The sequence below is a fragment of the Condylura cristata genome, unplaced genomic scaffold (genome assembly GCF_000260355.1).
Source record: "Condylura cristata isolate star-nosed mole 26May11 unplaced genomic scaffold, ConCri1.0 scaffold00009, whole genome shotgun sequence".
NCBI lineage: Eukaryota > Metazoa > Chordata > Mammalia > Eulipotyphla > Talpidae > Condylura > Condylura cristata.
The window spans coordinates 27,011,664-27,029,711 of NW_004567110.1; the positions used below are offsets into that span (position 1 = coordinate 27,011,664).

The following is an 18,048-nucleotide window of genomic DNA, read 5'->3' on the forward strand; positions in this document are numbered from 1 at the left end:
TTAATTTTACTTTTTCTTCACACTGTTAAAATCTTGGCAGCATAAGATAAATGTCCAGTACTTAACTAATGCTGTTCTAAAAAATGAGTCATTTGAACATTCATTGTTGGAAAACCATTCAGAGAAGGAAAACATTATGAAAAACAATCCAGAAGCTTCACTTAATAAGCAGAAGTCCTGCCTCTTGTCATGAAGTGCATGTGGATAATGTTCAAATGCTGGAAACGTTCAACAGAACTTCTCCTTATTAGTGTCAACCAATTTAATGAGACTTATGATTGGCCCAAATACTAACTAGAGAAGTTAGAAAAGCTTTTAATAAAGTCATAAAGAACAGCATGTCAGAAATGATTATCCCTTTTGCTCAGTTGAACAAACGTCTTCACCACTTGTTCCCTGTATTTCTCATTATAGTTACAATTTTCACTTTACTCAAGTAATGATGCAAAGGCATAAAAAAGCAGACTCAGAAATAAAGGAAAATTAAATTTTAACTTTAATATTTTTCCAAGAGGATGAAATTTTTACTAGGTATGTATCTATGTTCTATTTCTTTGACATACCTACTGTGAAAATTAGTGATTTATGATTTTAGTAGGTTAAAGTTATGACTACAATTGGCAGAATGAGCAGCTAATGCCATAAAACAAGGAAAATGTCTATTTTTATAGAAACAGCCTTTTCATATTCTTCTTCTCATTTCATTGATCAGTGTGATACTAAGAGCAATTAGGAGAGCAACTGGGGTAATATGAGGCAATTAAAATATGTATAATGAAACTGATGTGCAAAGAATTTACAAAAATGGCTGATGATGATAGCCTTGTATGAAGCCTGGGTTGATTAAGACGTAGGCTTTCTGATCCTACCTTCGTGCTTTTTTCGCCAGGCAATGGGGAATTTTCTAGTAGTCTTTTAATTGGAAAATGAGTTTATTAAGAGACGACAGGCACATCCTTTCTTCTGTTTTGAATTTTATAAGTATTTTGGGATGTAAATAAGTATTTTTAGGAAAAGGGCATTCATAATTCAGAGTAATATGATATTTCTGTGAGTCAAATAGGAAATAAAAGCAATTCTAAAGTGCAATTTCTGTGTCTTGATTCACATCAAAATAGCTTAAAATAGGGTATCACATGAAGAATTTAATATATTTCATTATGTTACTACTAAGTAACTGTAAGACAAAGGTAAAATTTACTTCATTTTTATATACCGTTTATGGATACAGATACCATATCTAACCTAACTTCCCTGTAGGGTTATTATAAACATCAACTAAGATAGCATATAAAAAAAATGTTCTTTAAAAGCTTTTAGAAAGAAAGCAAAGTTTTACTGGATGGCTTAGAATGATGTATTTGATCTTTAATTTCCTGAACTTTCCATAACAACCTCTTGTAAACCTATGGATGGCCCAAGTTTACGAAGATTTTAACATAATAAATTTCTATGAAGAATTTGTTTTATGATATATCACACTTTATGACCATGTTTCTATTCTAAGCACACGGGCACTACACCACAGTGGTCAGACAAGATACCAGGATTCACCAGTTATTGGTTATGTGACACTGATAAAATCAACTAACTTTTGAATTAAGTTTCCTCTTCTATAAAATATGTACAAAATAGGATTTATCTCACAAAGATGTTGTGAAATGAAGTTATTTCATGTACAGTTTTCTATGTCAGTAATCCATGTGAAAAATGTTTTAGTATTTTTCAGTATTTAGTATTCTGTTTCATTAAAAAAGGGTATGGGGGTTAGTAGAGTAGGATCCCAAGTCTCACCAGTTGATTTCAAAACATTGTCTGCTACTACTCATGAGAATGTGAGCAACTTATTTGTTCTGTTGGCCTCCTATGTTTCTGTTTCCTCATCTGTAAAATGAGGATGATAGAAGTCAAAAATATTATATAGGAGAAGTCAAAAATATTATTAAGAAAATGAAGTGAATTATAACTTGTAAAGCAGAAGATGAACAATACTAGAAAAAACTCAGTTTTGATAGTAACTTCTTTAAATTACCCTAATTTAATTTAATTCTGTGTGTATGGAAATTATGAAAACCCCTAACATAAAGAGGAGCTGTTCAATTATGCAAATTAAAATAAAGCTTAATAAAGTTCCAACCTCAGTATGCATATTTTCTGGAGAAATTATTTTGGTAAAAATAATGGCAGGTGCTCCAGTAATTCGTACAGAAAAATCTGTTAAAATGGGGGTCAGAATTGCTCTTCGTTCTTGATGCCGTCGTATGCTAAAGGACAAAGTAAAAAATTATTAGCTATTTCATATTTTTCAAGGACACTGCTCATTAAATTTGTACAAGCCTTTGTATTACTACAAACAAGTATGGCCAAATCACATTATTACTGTCTATTTGCATACTTTCTTGTCACTGTTTTATAACTGCAATTTTCCAGATGTATGAAAGCAAAGAATTACAGAGAAAACAATATGTAATTAATCAATTTTCTATTAACACTCTAGGACCATTCAACATATTACTTTCGGTTTAACTCCTTTGTTCTTGGCAAGTAGTTTACTACCTTTTGTGTAACCAACAGTAACCTTACTATTTTGAGATCTTTAAATTTCTTGCTTTTATTATGTCTGACCTCATTTTGACAACTACCATATTTCTAATCTTATAAGGTTCATAAGAATATCCTCCTAATCTTTAACTTTTTATTTCGTTTTTTCAATTTCTGAGCAGGATCTGAGTCCATGCCTTTACAGAGTGTGAAATGGCTTTTGTCACTTTAATACTGCATGTTTTTTCACAATAAAACCCTGTGGGTAAAGTAAGGATCATAATTAGTGACATTATTACTGAACAAGAAATGAAGTTGAAGCCTGGATGAAGCCTATGCAGTGAAAACAAGGTTCAAGAATTGAGTCTGAAGGGTCAGTTAATACTAAAATAGCTTGGATCTCTATTTTAATTCTTTTTTTAATACTTATTATCCTTTAATGAGTTATTTAGCACAATTCTAATTTACACACATAATCACTAATAATTTCAATATGCATATGTGGCAGAAGATGGAACTATAAAGCATTCAGAAAACAAAATTTGTGCTAGTGTGAATCTTTTAAGTCTAACCATATGCTTAGTTTTCATTTTATAAAATATAATTTTATATATTACTAGTAAGCCATATGTCAAGTGCCTTCAAACTATTAATTTAATATTCCTTATAAATTGCCCTATTATTCCCATATATAAAAAAATAAAAAAGTTTAGATCAGAGGATTGGCATAAGTTATCTCATGTAAAAGCCCAGATAAAATTCGAGTCTTTCTATATTCTTTTCTACCAAAGGAGTCTAGAGAATACTAGTATTTTTTTTTAACTTTTCAGTGGGCAGAGATTTGTAAGTTGTCTGCCAAAAAAGCAGACTGCATCATCTGTTCTATGACACATAAGTACTGAATTTCAAGAAAGTTAATTTTTTTTATTAAAAAGTTTATTTTTACATCATTTTGCACATTTTTTTTTCATCTCAATTGTAATCCCCACGGGTTTCCCATCACCAAATCACCCCTGTGCCACCACCATAGTCCCGTGCACTTCCCTCCCTTCCCCCCCCCCCGTTTTTGGTCCCATTCCCCACTCCACCCCCACAGAATGTCTCTGGTCTATGGTTGTTCATTATTTTTGTTATTTTCTCCCCTGGTCCATTATACTCCTGCTATGAGTGAAACCATCCGGTATTTTTCTTTCTCTTTCTGGCTTATCTCACTCAGCATGATCTTTTCCAGCTCCATCCAAGTTGCTGCAAAAGACATGTGTTTCTCTTTTTTGGTTGCTGAGTAATATTCCATTGTATATATGTACCACATCTTTCAAGAAAGTTAATTTTAAAGAATTATAAGATCTATTGAATAGAGGGTGACAAGAAGAAGTATTAAAAGCTCTGAATGCAGAGGAAGGATTGAAATTCTGAGAGCCAGTGTACTAGTGCATAATAGCTCAAATTCTATAAGATGACCAATATGAGAAACATGTAACATCTACTGTGGCTCATACCCGAGTGCTAAAATATACAATTAAAAATACCTTAAAATGGAAAAGATGGTAGATAACCAAATAAGAAGACACATTAAATGAAGCACTTATGGAAAAAAATGTGCCTGTAAATATAATAATTTCTTCCAATTATGTGATGAATAAAATATGTAATAGAACACAACAGACCTATGCTCTTAGATATAAAAATTCTAATAAGCTAATACACAAAAATTAATAATTATATAGTGCTAACTTTTCTGTTATATCAGGTAAATTATTTGGTGTAATGAAATTTTAAAATCATTAGAGGTTTTTTATGTTATAAATTTCTTCAAGGATAAATTCAACAGAGAGAAAAAAGAAACATAAGAAATAACTACATGAAGCATTAAACTTGGCAAATATTTTATTAGATAATAACCTAAAATTTAAAATAATAAAAGGAAGTAAAACTCAAAGAATTAACTGCACTAATAATGACTTCAGGGTCTTAATCACTTTAGATTTTTATGGCAGTATTGAGAAAACAGGCTAATTCTTATGCCCCTGATAAGCAAGGATCCTGAATGAACAGCGCACCTAGATCAGAGGCCCTTAAAGTGCTAAAACATCTACCAATCAGGAAGAGAAAAGGAGAAAATTTGCATATCTTGGCAGGAAAACTCACAGGGGAAAAAATAAAAAAACCACCAGATCTCCCTGGAAAAATCAAAAATAATGGGGAAATCCCTCACATGCATTTGGTAGTTTTAATTTGTTACAATATTATAATTTATAAGAAATATGTATCTGGACATCCATATTTCCTGGATCACAGTTCCTAAAATCCTTGGAATTTCTTTTTTTTTTTTAAAGATTTATTTATTTATCCATACAGAACTGGGGTACAGGCCAGAGATGCTCAGGGTGAGAGGATTCACCAGAGACAGAGTGGGGAGCAGAACAGGCAGATCGATGAAGTACACTGCTGAGGGGAGCAGCGGGAGGGTCAGGGGAGGTCTGCTGCGCCATGTGGATCTCTTCTGGGGCAGGCAGGGATCGAACTCATGCGCAAGTGTGGAAGTGGCTTAAGCTTCTTAGTGCTGTGCTTTAGCCAGCTGTGCCACCAGGGAGGGCCCCTTGGAATTTCTTAAGTGTTGAAAATGATAGAGGTGGTTTTTGTTACGTGAATTATATGACTTTTGGAAACATAAGAGAACAGTGCTGATTGCCAGAAAAATTCCCCCCTTTGCTAGACAGTTAAACTTCCAGTCCTATCACCAGACCTCTGAGAATGAAAGAATGGTTAGAAATTGGACCCAATTACAACAATCTATGATTTAATCAATCACATCTATGTAGCAATGCCTCCACAGAAACCCAAAAGGACAGGATTAAGAGTGCTTTCAGACTTTCTGGTAAACACCTGGAGAGTGCATGGAAGCTCAGCTTGCTATCCCCAGCACTTTACTAGGTAAAATGTTTTCCTGATTTCTGTGAGCCAATTTAGCAAATAATCAAACTTGAAGAAGAGGTCGTGGGAACTTCTGATATATAGCTATAAGGAGTTGGACTTGCAACTGACCCTTTAAGTTTAAAGAGTGGGACATGGGACCCACCAATTTATAGCTGATTGGTCGAAACATAGGTAATAGCCTGAATTTAGAACTAGCATCTGAGTTGGAAGGCAGTCTTGGGAGACAGAATGCTTAAGTTGTGGAATATAATATTATCATAAGTTAGTATCAAAATTCAGCAGAAGTTTACAATTGTTTGCTGGTATGAGGAAGCTCTCCCACCTTACACTGGAATTAGGTGCAGAACCCTTCACCTGAGTTAGTTCAGAAACATCCATTCTGAGTTAGTTATAAAACTTTTGATAAACTTGGGGATATTTGTCAGAAATAGACATAAAACCTTTCTGGAAAACATGCCTTCAAACTGACAAAAGGAATTCAAGAACATCTGAAGATAAACTCCTAATCAGGGCTCATTTAATCACCACTCCCATGTTTTGGTTTTTTTCCCCCCCAACAAAGAGTAGATTCAACCCCAATTATTAAATTCACTATCAAAAAATTTTTTATAATAGAATAACTACATAGGGACAATAAAATTAATTTGTTTAAATTATTAAAGGTACCTAGGATGGAATTAAAATCATGAGGAAATTAAAAGCAGATTTAAAAAACAAATTGAATTTCTATAAATGAAAAAATATATATACTAAAATTAAATGAATGAACAACAGTTTAGGTATAGTTTAAAAAATATAAGTAAACAAGAATAGAGATTTGAAAAAATTACAGTAGTTATTAATGTAAATTTTAAAATGAAATGTTTATGTTCCTTAACTTTGCTATTCCTACGGGAGTCTTTTCTCTGCTCAGAACATTTTGATAGCAACACATGACGAGTATCTGCATGGATAGATCACTCTTGTCACTCAGATATTAGAAGAGGTCTTCCTTAAGCTCTCATATAAGGAAATCTCCTAGTTATCCTTATTAATCTGTTATATTATTTTCACAGCATTTATTACTCAATAAAATTGAGAGAATATGAACTATCTGCTATGGTGCCATAATACCTTTCTAGGTGCTGGGAATAAAATGGCAAAAGTTGTTTCATAGTGCCTATCTTTAAGGAGCTCAGTTTAGCAGAAAAAATTACTAAATAAAATAATCATAAAGTAGGACAAGAATAATGTTAATGGGATACCTAATCTTTTATCTCAAGATTCTGAACATGTCTTATGATGACCTGTAAGACATGATGCCTCTGGCAACTTCAAACTGATGAGAGGATGACTTTAAAGGTTTATTTCTTTAAAATGCCAGTATAAATTCAATTTAGTAAAATTAATGTCAAATATTCTCATTTTTGGAAAAAAATCCTACAAGTCCCCCAATAGACATATATGTGATGGAGAACTCAAATGCTACACTTATTACAGCCTCAAAAAGAAAGTCTTAGCAGTATATCTAAATGGAAACATCAATTAAGTTCAATTGTAGTGAAAGGTTCAATAGATAACAGCTCTAGTTATAGTTTCTAGTTGTTTATATCTACAATCTGAACTTCAAATCTAATACTATTTGATAACTGTTTTTCAGGGAGAAATTTCAAAATAAACTTCAATGAAAAGGGAAAGTCCAAGGCGGATTGATGAAAGTTTCTTAGCTTAAAGAACATTAAAAATTGTGTGTTGAACATACATACAGAATCCACTAAGAGACATGTTGTCAGGAGACTTATTTCAGTACACTTTTATAGCTTTAATAACATATAATCATGCACTAGGCACAACATTCACAGAATTATATGGGACAATGTATACACATCAAATATTGACATGTTTTTTTCAAGTAAATTCCTGATATGATCTTGTTTGGCTCCTCTTTAAAAACAAAATATCAAAAAGGGATATCTGGCTATTTAGTGCTTTGGCCAATTAGATTTGGTTCAACCATGGCATTATTAGCTATTTTTCAGTTATATAGCAATTACTGATGTTAGAAACTGTAAGATTATTTCAAAATAATTTAAGATATAGGATGAGTAACTTCCATTAGTTTGCTTAGGTATACGCTTGATATCCTCACAAATTTATATGATAAAAGTGATAGTTTTCAGGTTGAAGAATTAAAATATACTTTCAATTTTGCAAAAAAAAAAAAAAACCAAAAAACAAAACTTGGTTTCATTAATCACAAATCAAAATATTCAAGGTTTCAGTGAACATCTGGCTAATACTTTGCTTAAAAAAAATGAAGGTGGGGCCCTACCTGGTGGCACAGTGGGTTAAAGCACAGCACAAAGAAGCTTAAGCCACTTCCACATGAGTTCGATTCCTGCCTGCCCCACATGGCGAGGCAGACCTCTCCTGACCCGCCCGCTGCTCCCCTCAGCAGTGTACCTCATCGATCTGCCTGTTCTGCTCCCCACTTTGTCTCTGCTGAATCCTCTCACCCTTTGCATCTCTGGCCTGTACCCCAGTTCTGTACGAATAAATAAATAAATCTTTAAAAAAAATAAATAAAGGTAGAAGAGATCAAAAGACAGATGAATATTAAGATCAATAATATATACTTCAGGGATTTCAATATCAATACAAAGCCACACTTCCATATATATTCAGCATTCTAAATTTTGTGAAATACATGACTAATGAATTTTAACAATGTTTCTGATTCAAATTCAGTTTGCTATGGAAAACAATACCAACAACATTCCTTTACTATTTTTTAAAATCTAATTATTTTGTTGGTGTGCCACCAGGGAAGACATGAAATCTAATTTTTTATTGCAAAAAGTGCTGTTATGCACTGAGTTGTAGGCTGGATTAAAAAACAGAACCCAACCATATGCTGCCTTCAGAAAACACATTTAACTACAAAAGATAAAAACAGACTGAAAGTAAGAGAATAGAAAACAATCCTACAAGCAAAAAATAGACTTCAAATTGAAAAACATAAGGCAGTCACTATATTATGACTAAGGGGACAATACATCAAAAAGATATAACACTCATCAACATATACTCATCAAAAGAAGGAGAATCAAAATATATCAGACAATTATTGTTATCTCTCAAAACAGACATTAGAGAAAATGCTTATGTAGTAGGAGATTTCAATACACCACTTTCAACAATGAATATATAACAAGACAAAAAATAAGTAAGGACACTAAAGCTCTAAATAAGGACTAGACCCCCCAAAATCTGAGTACACATTTTTTTCAAATGCATATGGATCATTCCAGGATTGATCACACACTGAGACAAAAGACAAACATCAACAGATACACTAAGATCAAAATCATACCAACTATCATCTCACACCATGAAGGGATAAACTAGAACTGAACCATGAGAAGAATGCAAGAAACCCTCCTACCTCATGGAGATTGAAAACCACATTCCTGGTGGAACAATAAAAAGATCAAAGAAGAAATTAAAAAATACCTTGAGAAGAATGATAATGAGGACAGAACCCCCCAGAACATGGCACTTCGCATAGTTATAAGGGGAAAATATATAGCAATACTGGCTTACATCAAGAAACAAGAAAGAACTCAAAGAAACAACCTACTCTCCCACCTTAAAGAACTGGCAAAAGAACAATAAAAACCCCCAAAAGCCAGCATGAGAAAGGAAATAATAAAAGTCAAAGCTAAAATAAATGAAATAGAAGTTAGGAAAACAATAAAAAAAAAAAAAGTCAAATGAAACCAACAGTTGGTTCTTCAAAAAAATAAATAAACAAGCATCTAGCTGGAATCACAAGAATAAACAGGAGAAAGCACAATAGGATTATAAATAAAAGAGGAGAAATCAGAATGGACACTGAAAATTCAAAAGAGGAAATGCCTACAACTTCACAATCATCCAAAGCTAAATAAAGAACACATAGGACATCTAAACGGACTAATTATAAGCAGTGAAATTGAAACAATAATCAAAAACCTCCCCCAAAACAAAAGTCCAGGACCATCAGATGGATTTGCAAATCAAAATTACAATGAGATACCATCTTACACCCGTGAGAATGGCACATATTTAAAAAATGAGCAACAACAAATGTTGACAAGCATGTGGGAAAAAAAGGAAACATTCTACATTGTCAGTGGGAGTAAAAATTGGTCCATCCACTATGAAAACTGTGAGGAGCTTCCTCAAACTGCTAAAAATGGACCACACATATGAGCCAGCGATATCACTCCTGGGTATACTGCACACATAGGACGCAAAAACATTAATTCAAAAGAGCACCTGCACCCCTATGTTTATTGCAGCACTATTTACAATAGGTAAGATCTGGAAACAACCTAAGTGCCCAAAAATAGATGACTGGATAAAGAAGATGTGGTATTTATACACATCAGAATGTTACTCAGCAATCCAAAAAGACAAACTTGTGCCATTCACAGCAACATGGATGGAGCTGGAAGGGATCATGCTCAGTGAAATAAGCCAGAAAGAAAAAGAAAGATACTAGACCGTTTCACTTATAGAAGGAATGTGTGGGACCCAAATAAGGATTGAGGGGTAAAAAAGTAATAATAAAAATCAACAGGCAACCACAGACATTCTTTGGGGGAGAAGAGGAAATTGGATCAAAACAGGAGTGGGAAGAGCACAAGTGACAACGGTGATGGTACATGTGTGAACTGGTGGTGGGAATTTCTTGGGGACCATACACGAGATGATAAAGCAAACATTGTATAAAAATGAAGAATGATGTAAAAAATATATAAAATAATTTTAAACAAGAGGAAAAAAAGTGCTTTCATGAACACAGGAATGCATATATTCCTTTGAGTTAGTGATTAACAATTCTTTAAAATTCTGTGTGTGGAAAAATAAAGCCTACAGAGTACCACTTGTAATCTAAAATACATGCACCAAAATATTTAAGCAAATTATTTCTGTAATAATGAAATTTGAAGATAAATTACCCAAGGAAATTAAACAGAGCAAGGACAGGGACAAATACAAGTATTGTGGTAAGAACTATACTGGTTTTTGGTGTACAAAGAGTGTTGCAATCCTACCTGGAACTATGGGTCTGCCTTGCTATAGGGACCTCTAGTTAAATGTTAGGTTTTCCTAGTGGGTGCAAAACAAGATATTTCGTCTATTGTCATTCTCCAGTCTGATATTAAGGGAAAGAATCACATATCCTGACCTTTATGTCTATGATCCATAGTCTATTAATATTTGTTGATTAGAAACACTCCTTTTCGAACTCTCCTGCATTGCTGGTGGGAATGCAAACTAGCACAACCACTATGGAAAACTGTTTGGAGGTTCCTTAAACTGCTAAACATGGAGCTTCCCTACGACCCAGCAATCCCACTCCTAGGTATCTACCCAAAAGACACAAAAACACTGATTGAAAAAGATACTTGTACCCCCATGTTTATTGCTGCTTTATTTACAATTGGAAAAACATGGAAGCAGCCCAAATGCCCAAAAGTAGATGACTGGATTAGAAAGATGTGGTACATATATACAATGGAATATTACTCAGCAACCAAAAAAGAGAAACACATGTCTTTTGCAGCAACTTGGATGGAGCTGGAAAAGATCATGCTTAGTGAGATAAGCCAGAAAGAGAAAGAAAAATACCGGATGGTGTCACTCATAGCAGGAGTATAATGGACCAGGCGAGAAAATAACAAAAATAATGAACAACCATATACCAGAGACATTCTGTGGGGGTGGAGTGGGGAATGGGATCAAAAACGGGGGGGGGGGGAGAGGGAAATGCACAGGACTATGGTGGTGGCACAGGGGTGATTTGGTGATGGGAAACCTGTGGGGACTACAATCGAGATGGAAAAAAAATGCAAAATGATGTAAAAATAAACTTTGTAATAATTAAAAAAAAAAAAGAAAGAAGCACTCCTTTTCATACTCTGCTGCCAGTTTGTACTTGGGTGAAGAAAAAAATAACAGGAAAAAGAAAAGAGCCCAAAGTGAGCAGCATTTGAAAGCAAGTAATATACAGGTCCCACCCCCAAAATTGAAGTGAACAAAGAAGAGCAAGTGATGTTGTTGATGACATATAATGTTTTAAAGAAATCCAAACAAACCCTCATGGTGAAATTAACACTTTCTTAAAATCATGAAGACCTCGAACTTTATAAATTTATGATTATCTTAAGGCCAAGTGTCCTCATTCTAGCACACAATTCAAATTCCTTGATAAGAACTATGATTAGTCAAGGTAAGGTTCTCTCTATAGCTCTCATAGCTCAATACAATTTCTTTTTAAAATATTCACTGTAAACAAAACTACTTTTGTTAAAATGGACTTAAAAAAAAAAAAGCAAAGACCCTTCATTGCTTTTTTCTCATTATTATAAGCAGGAAAGAGAAACTTAAAAAAAAAATCTGACTTTATAATAACTGTCAAGACAAAGTGTGTGAATGTATCCTTAAACTGAAATGGAATCTTTGAAGTATTTAACTTTCAAATAAATGCTGATGCCATCTTAAATTTGTGATAATTTTGGTATAACAGTGGTAAGACTAGCAGGTTTCCAAGCCAGACTGTTAGCTATAATCCCACAGTATTTTGTATTTGTGCTGATGCAGAAACAATATTTAAACATTTAAGCATGGAATTGTATCACCACTTATTCTTCTGCCAATGAACTATTAGGAAACGTAGAAAGGTTTTTCAGTCATTTCCTACCTGCTGGCCATATTCCATTCAAGTGCTGGATTTTGAGAATTTCTTTCACTTTCTGTGAGAACCCCTCCTGTGCCATTTTCTTTCTCTGGTTTTAGTTGATCCCACTGTGCAGTACCAATATTGATGGACTGCAGGTCAATCTGGTATTGTCTATCTTCAATTTCTGATCCAGGATCTCGAAGAATTCCTAAATTCAAGGCTCTCCTGTAAAGACAGTGAAAAAAAGTAAAAGGCAAAATAAATATTCTGTACTGATTTTTTTCACTAACAGCATCAATATCCTTTTTTCTTTGTATTACTCACACAATGGATTAATCAAAGGTATGAGGCAGGTACTAGAAAGGTAGCCTATATTATGACTTGAAAATGTATTAAAAATTTATCATTGATAGTACTCTACTCTATATTGCTCTCTCATATTTTCAGCATTGTACTGTATAAGTATTTCATGTACATGATTCCACTCCTTGAAATACTGTGACGTTATTGTGATCACCATTTTCACAAAAGAGGAAATAATTCAAAGTTGGAAATTTAGCCAAAGTTATGAAATTAGTATGTGACAAAACTGTAACTAATCCAGATGAGTTATCAATGTCAAGTCTTTTTTCTAATGCTTATTACCTACCTTTGATGTCTTATAAGGAAAGAAAACAGATCTTTGTAATCTATTCCATTCCCCTAGTCCTTGTCTCTGATTTTTTTGTATACTCAATTGTCAAAAATATTAATTTCTGAGCAGGTACATTCTACTACATGAAAAAACACAGTGGAAAATACTGGTGAATATGGAGCTCTATCTTACTGGATCTTACTGGATCTTACTGGATCCAATCAATACTAAGTAAATGAACAAAGTTATCCTAGACTTTAAACAAAATTAGAAAAAGAAAGAAGTTAAAATATTTTTCAAATGCTTTATACTGAAATAACAAAGTAGTATGGCAGGGTAGAAAGAATTGGGTTCAGAGTTTAAAAGCCAGAAAAATAAAATTTGCCCAAGTTTGTGAGCTTTTTACTTTTGCAGTTTCACAAATGCTTAGAGATCAATTATAAAAAGAAAAATATTTGGCCCCTATGGGAAACATTTAAATTATATAAAAGTCAAAAAGTTTTACTAGTAAACACAGTGAAAACAACTACAACTGAAGATACCAGGAAAAATGCAATTTATCACAGTAACTAAAGACTAAGGAAGTGTGTGTGTGTGTGTGTGTGTGTGTAGGGGTTTGGAAGCACTGGGTCCTAGTGTGGAAATTACAGAGAGAGAGTAACAGTAAATAATAAGCTGTATCACTATAGGCTATTTAAGCAATGGGTGTCAGAACAAACATGTCCAAAGGCTTATGAAATGATGATGGAGATGGATGACTACTGACACTCAATACAGTAGGTGCCCTTCAGTCACTCAGTAATGGAGAGAGCATGCATCAAGCCTGCAAAGTGAAAGTGGAGAGTACTGAATTCAAGATAAACAAGGAGGTGGGACAGGTTTGGAATTAAATGAGCAGGTAGATTAAGAAGAGAGGCTTTCAGTGAGAGTTACAGTATGGAACAGAAACAGGTCAATTCTCATGATTCCTAAGAAAGAACTGAACCTGTATTATTTTCCCCCTTTTCTTACTTAGAAAGATTACAATTTAGGAGGGGTATGCAATAAGTGGCAGTCAAAGTTTTACATGAACCCAAGAATTAATAAAAATTAGGGATCATAAAATGGGTTGAGGGAGTACTATTCTGGCTACAATAGAGGAGGTAAATATGGTTGAGTGAAAACACTAACAAGGAGAATAAAAATGAAAGTGAAAAAAATTTAAGTAAAGGACTCCCTTGTGGTGCAGGGGTGAAGTCTAAGTGCTATCAATCTATTGCCAGCCACTGTTGCATGAGTTTGATCCCTGGCCAGCCAGGTGACCCACATTGATCAGCAGACCTCTCCTGTCTCTCCCACTGCTCCTGTGAGCAGTGTTATTTCAGTGGACCTGCCCATTCTGCTCCCCAGTATGCCTCCAGTGAATCTTCTTAGCCCCCTTCCCCAACCTTCTGGCCTGGAACCCAGTTCTTATGTGAATAATTTACAAAAATAAAGTATAAACAAAAATAACAAAAACAAGTCTATTTGATGGAAACTTAAGAGTAGAAAATTGAGGATGGGAGTTTCTAAGGGCCAGAAATGAGATAGGGGATAAAAAAGGTTAACTGGTTATGAAAGATCTTCAGGCAGACATGGAAGCCAGGGGAGGCAACATGGGGAACTGCATGTCATTACAAAGAGGAGCACTCTTACCAGATAGACTCAACCAGACCTTACAAGGCATAGATTTCACAGTAGATAAAAATTTCACAAAGGAATGAATCCCCAAAAAATATAATGTAAGATATTCCTTCTCTAGCAAAATGCAGCTAGTTGCCCTCAAAGAACTGTTCATCTGTCACTCTGTATATACCTCTTTTTCCTACTACAATTGCCCTTTTCAAATGCAAAAAAAAATAAGAAATTGAACTATATTACTTCTATCATCTATCTGTGGAAAATATGAATTCCTATAGCCTCTTATTCCTTATGCAAAAATGACTTATCTATCCTGTAATAAGATACTTCTAATCATGATGACTATAAAATTTCACACTTTCTGAGAATCAGGGTAAGAGATTTTACATGTTTTTGAAATTATGTGTTTGTTATTTTAATCAGACTTGAAAGTTCAGAGGAATTTATAACATTTGGGAATCCAACTCTAACTTAAAAGTTAATTGTCAAAAAATTGAAGTAGGAAGAATCCTAACAAGCACTTGTCAAAGCCTAATTTTGCTCTTTAGGCTTCTGCTACTCTCACTGACACTGGTTTTCTGTTCTGATAACTGCATGAAAGAAGATAACATTCAAGGACCAACTAATGTGATGTGGAAGCACACACAAGGGACATCTGACCAAACTGGGGAACCCATGGGGCCAGGAAAGAGGAAACAATGCTTAAAGAAGTTCAAAAAAAGTTCTACCTCATTACATCTCAAGACAGTGACCTCAGGTAAAGAAAACAATTGGCTCAATCCAAAAGTGTGAGAGAAAGCAAATTCAGAACCTGAAAGAGGCTCTGAATGGTTGGCATGGATACGAGCATGGAAGGAAATCAAGTCATAAGGCTAGTGAGACTTCTACTGCAGCGAGAATTTTATCCCCATCCAGAGACCTAATTCATAGGGCTCAGCAGCCCCCTCCTGTCTCACCCGTGCTCCTCTTAGCAGCGTATTTCAGTCAACCTGCATATTCTGCTCCCCACTCTGTTTCTGGTGAATCCTTTCACCAGCCTGCACCTCTGGCCTAGAACCCAGCACTTATATGCATAAATAAATAAACCCTTTAAAAAATAGAATTCATTGTATTAACCACTATTAAAGCAGAAAGCCTTCTAAAACACATATTTCAGCATACTGTACTACATTTTTAAAGGTATAAATGCATAAATGGTTACATATATAAGATTTGAAAGTAAGCTTTGTATTATTTCAAAGGCTGGAAATCCTTTTACAGCTTTTAGGAACTCATTTTAACCTAGTAAGAACAACAGCAACAACAACAAAAGCTGGTAACAATGACAAAATTTAAAGTATATCTTAGTCAAGAATTTTGATTTAGTACACTATTATTTCATGCATAAAAATAAAAACTTGCAAGATCATTAGCACCAAGAAGTATAGTATGTTACCAGAGACTAAAAATAGGAAAGATACAGTGATAACCAGAATGGGTAATATTAACAGCTTTCAACTTTTAAATTGTCAATATCAGTAAGAAAAGCTTTACATGGTTTCATTCTCTAATACATTTTTCCTATGTATGATATAATAAAAAGAATCAAATTCTCTTGTCTAATTCACATAGTTCTAAAAGCTTTATGAACTGTGAGCTTCTTCCTTGTTGCAGTCTTTAAAACCTTTTAGCAATTCAAATCAGGAAAGGGTGAATCAAGATGCCCATAACTTCCTTACCCTTACTACAAAAAACTGCTTTATTGGCTAAAATGTAGGAGTTATAATTGTAATTGCTTTGCCCTTCCGAAACTCATCTCCCATAGCATTTGAACCATTCAGCAGGTGGTGTAGGAGGATAAACTAAAATCTGCAATAGTTGGTCAATAATGTAATCATAAGGAACCAAAGAAGACTTTAAGTACATAACAGGAAACAAAGCTTTAATGTTTTCCTTTTTAAATTGATTTAGTCTGGGTCAGGCCTTTTGTATGTTTACATAAGGAACAGCTCATGTTGAACCATTTACTGCTCACTGCTGAATAGGCATATCTTAGGAGTGCACTGTAAAGAAGGAAAATTCATTACTTAACAGTTCAATTGAGAACTACAAAATGTTAAACAAGCCAGAAAATAGGAAGGTAAGAAGTAGTAAAACTGATTAAATTAAATGTCTACATTTTTATCTCCAAGTTTCCATAGGTGACAATAATTTTGAGAGTAAATAGGGCAGGATATACAAAGATTTGACCATTAAACAGAGACCAAGAATGGATTTCATGACCAATGGCTTAAAGGAGCTCATCTTCAGATGCAGAGGCATCACTAAGGAAACTGGCTAAAAATGTTAAGTTCCCACCTACAGAGATTCTAATTTAGCAGGCCAAAAGAGCATTCTCTTTTTCTCTCTCTCATCATATTCATTCATTTCCTCTCTCTCTTTCTGACCTCTCCTCCCTACCACCACATCTCATCTAGACTAGTATTCCTACTCAATCTGATGCCCATGTTCTGATAATTAGAGCATCAGATCTTTTTACCTTGTAACATTATCTTGGCTTTCTGAACTGAGGGGGAAAAGGGGACAAAATAGCAAATTTAGGCCATTTCATTTGTAAGAGAAAAAATTAAATATCTGTACTGGCGTTTTCATTGAGCTGTTTAGAGAAAGCATTTCTTCTCAGCTTCAAGTTAAAGATGTCTGAAGGCTGAATCAGTGTCTGTTTTCTATCCCCCATACAGTTTAGCACATGGTAGACTATAATAAATAAAAGTTGAAGAAATACAAGTATTTTTATTTATTCCATTCACTTTCCTTGGAGATTTGACTCAATCACTTTTATTTTCTGCATCTTTACCCTTCAGACTAACATGTTCAAGTTATTCTCCATTTCTCTAACAGTCCCTTTCATTCAGAAGTTTACTTCCCTCTCAGTAGTTCTAGTAAATGCTCACAATTTATGTTCTCTACTAACCAAGTGTCAACCATACTGCTTTGAAATTTTCCTGGATAAGATTATCAGCTGATTTCCTAATTAGCAGATCCTCTGGAGGAATTTCTTCATTAACATACCTGACCTTTCCAATTCAAAATGGCAGAATCAAAAGCTGGTAAAGAGTACAGATATCATACTTCATCTGCCAGGATCCACAATTCCAGCTCTGCCACCTACCACTGGGTGCCTTTCACCAAGATTCAGTTTCATATTATTCAACTGAATAATGAAGTCACTGAAGAAAGTTAAGAGTTAAGTAATGCAAAGCAATTCTAACAATGATTAATACACACTAGAAGCTATTACCACAATCTTAAATCTTAAGAGTTTGGTAGAGTGTAGTGGAGGACTGTGGGCATTTTGTTGGTGGTAAAACTATGGTGACCTTACCTGAAAGGAGAAGTCCTATAATGTGGGAAAAAATAAACAATGATATTTAATAATCCTTTCAAAAATATTAATGTTATGGGCCCTCCCTGGTGGCGCAGCGGGTTAAAGCACAGCACTGAGAATCTAAAGCCGCTTACGCATGAGTTCGATTCCCGCCTGCCCCGGAGGTGACCACATGGCGTGGCAGACCTCTCCTGACCCGCC

General features: G+C 34.3%; 1 protein-coding gene across 2 annotated transcripts in view; it reads right to left on the reverse strand.

Moving 5' to 3' along the window:
• The window catches only part of VPS13B (vacuolar protein sorting 13 homolog B (yeast)), a 561,763-nt gene that overhangs the window by 222,090 nt on the left and 321,625 nt on the right, over positions 1–18,048 (reverse strand). For both annotated transcript variants that reach the window (XM_004679695.2, XM_004679696.2), the window contains exons 31-32: positions 12,209–12,412; positions 2,138–2,264 (exon numbers count right to left, since the gene is read on the reverse strand). In XM_004679695.2, the coding sequence (XP_004679752.1) occupies positions 2,138–2,264; positions 12,209–12,412 (331 nt within the window). The remainder of the gene's footprint in view (positions 1–2,137; positions 2,265–12,208; positions 12,413–18,048) is intronic.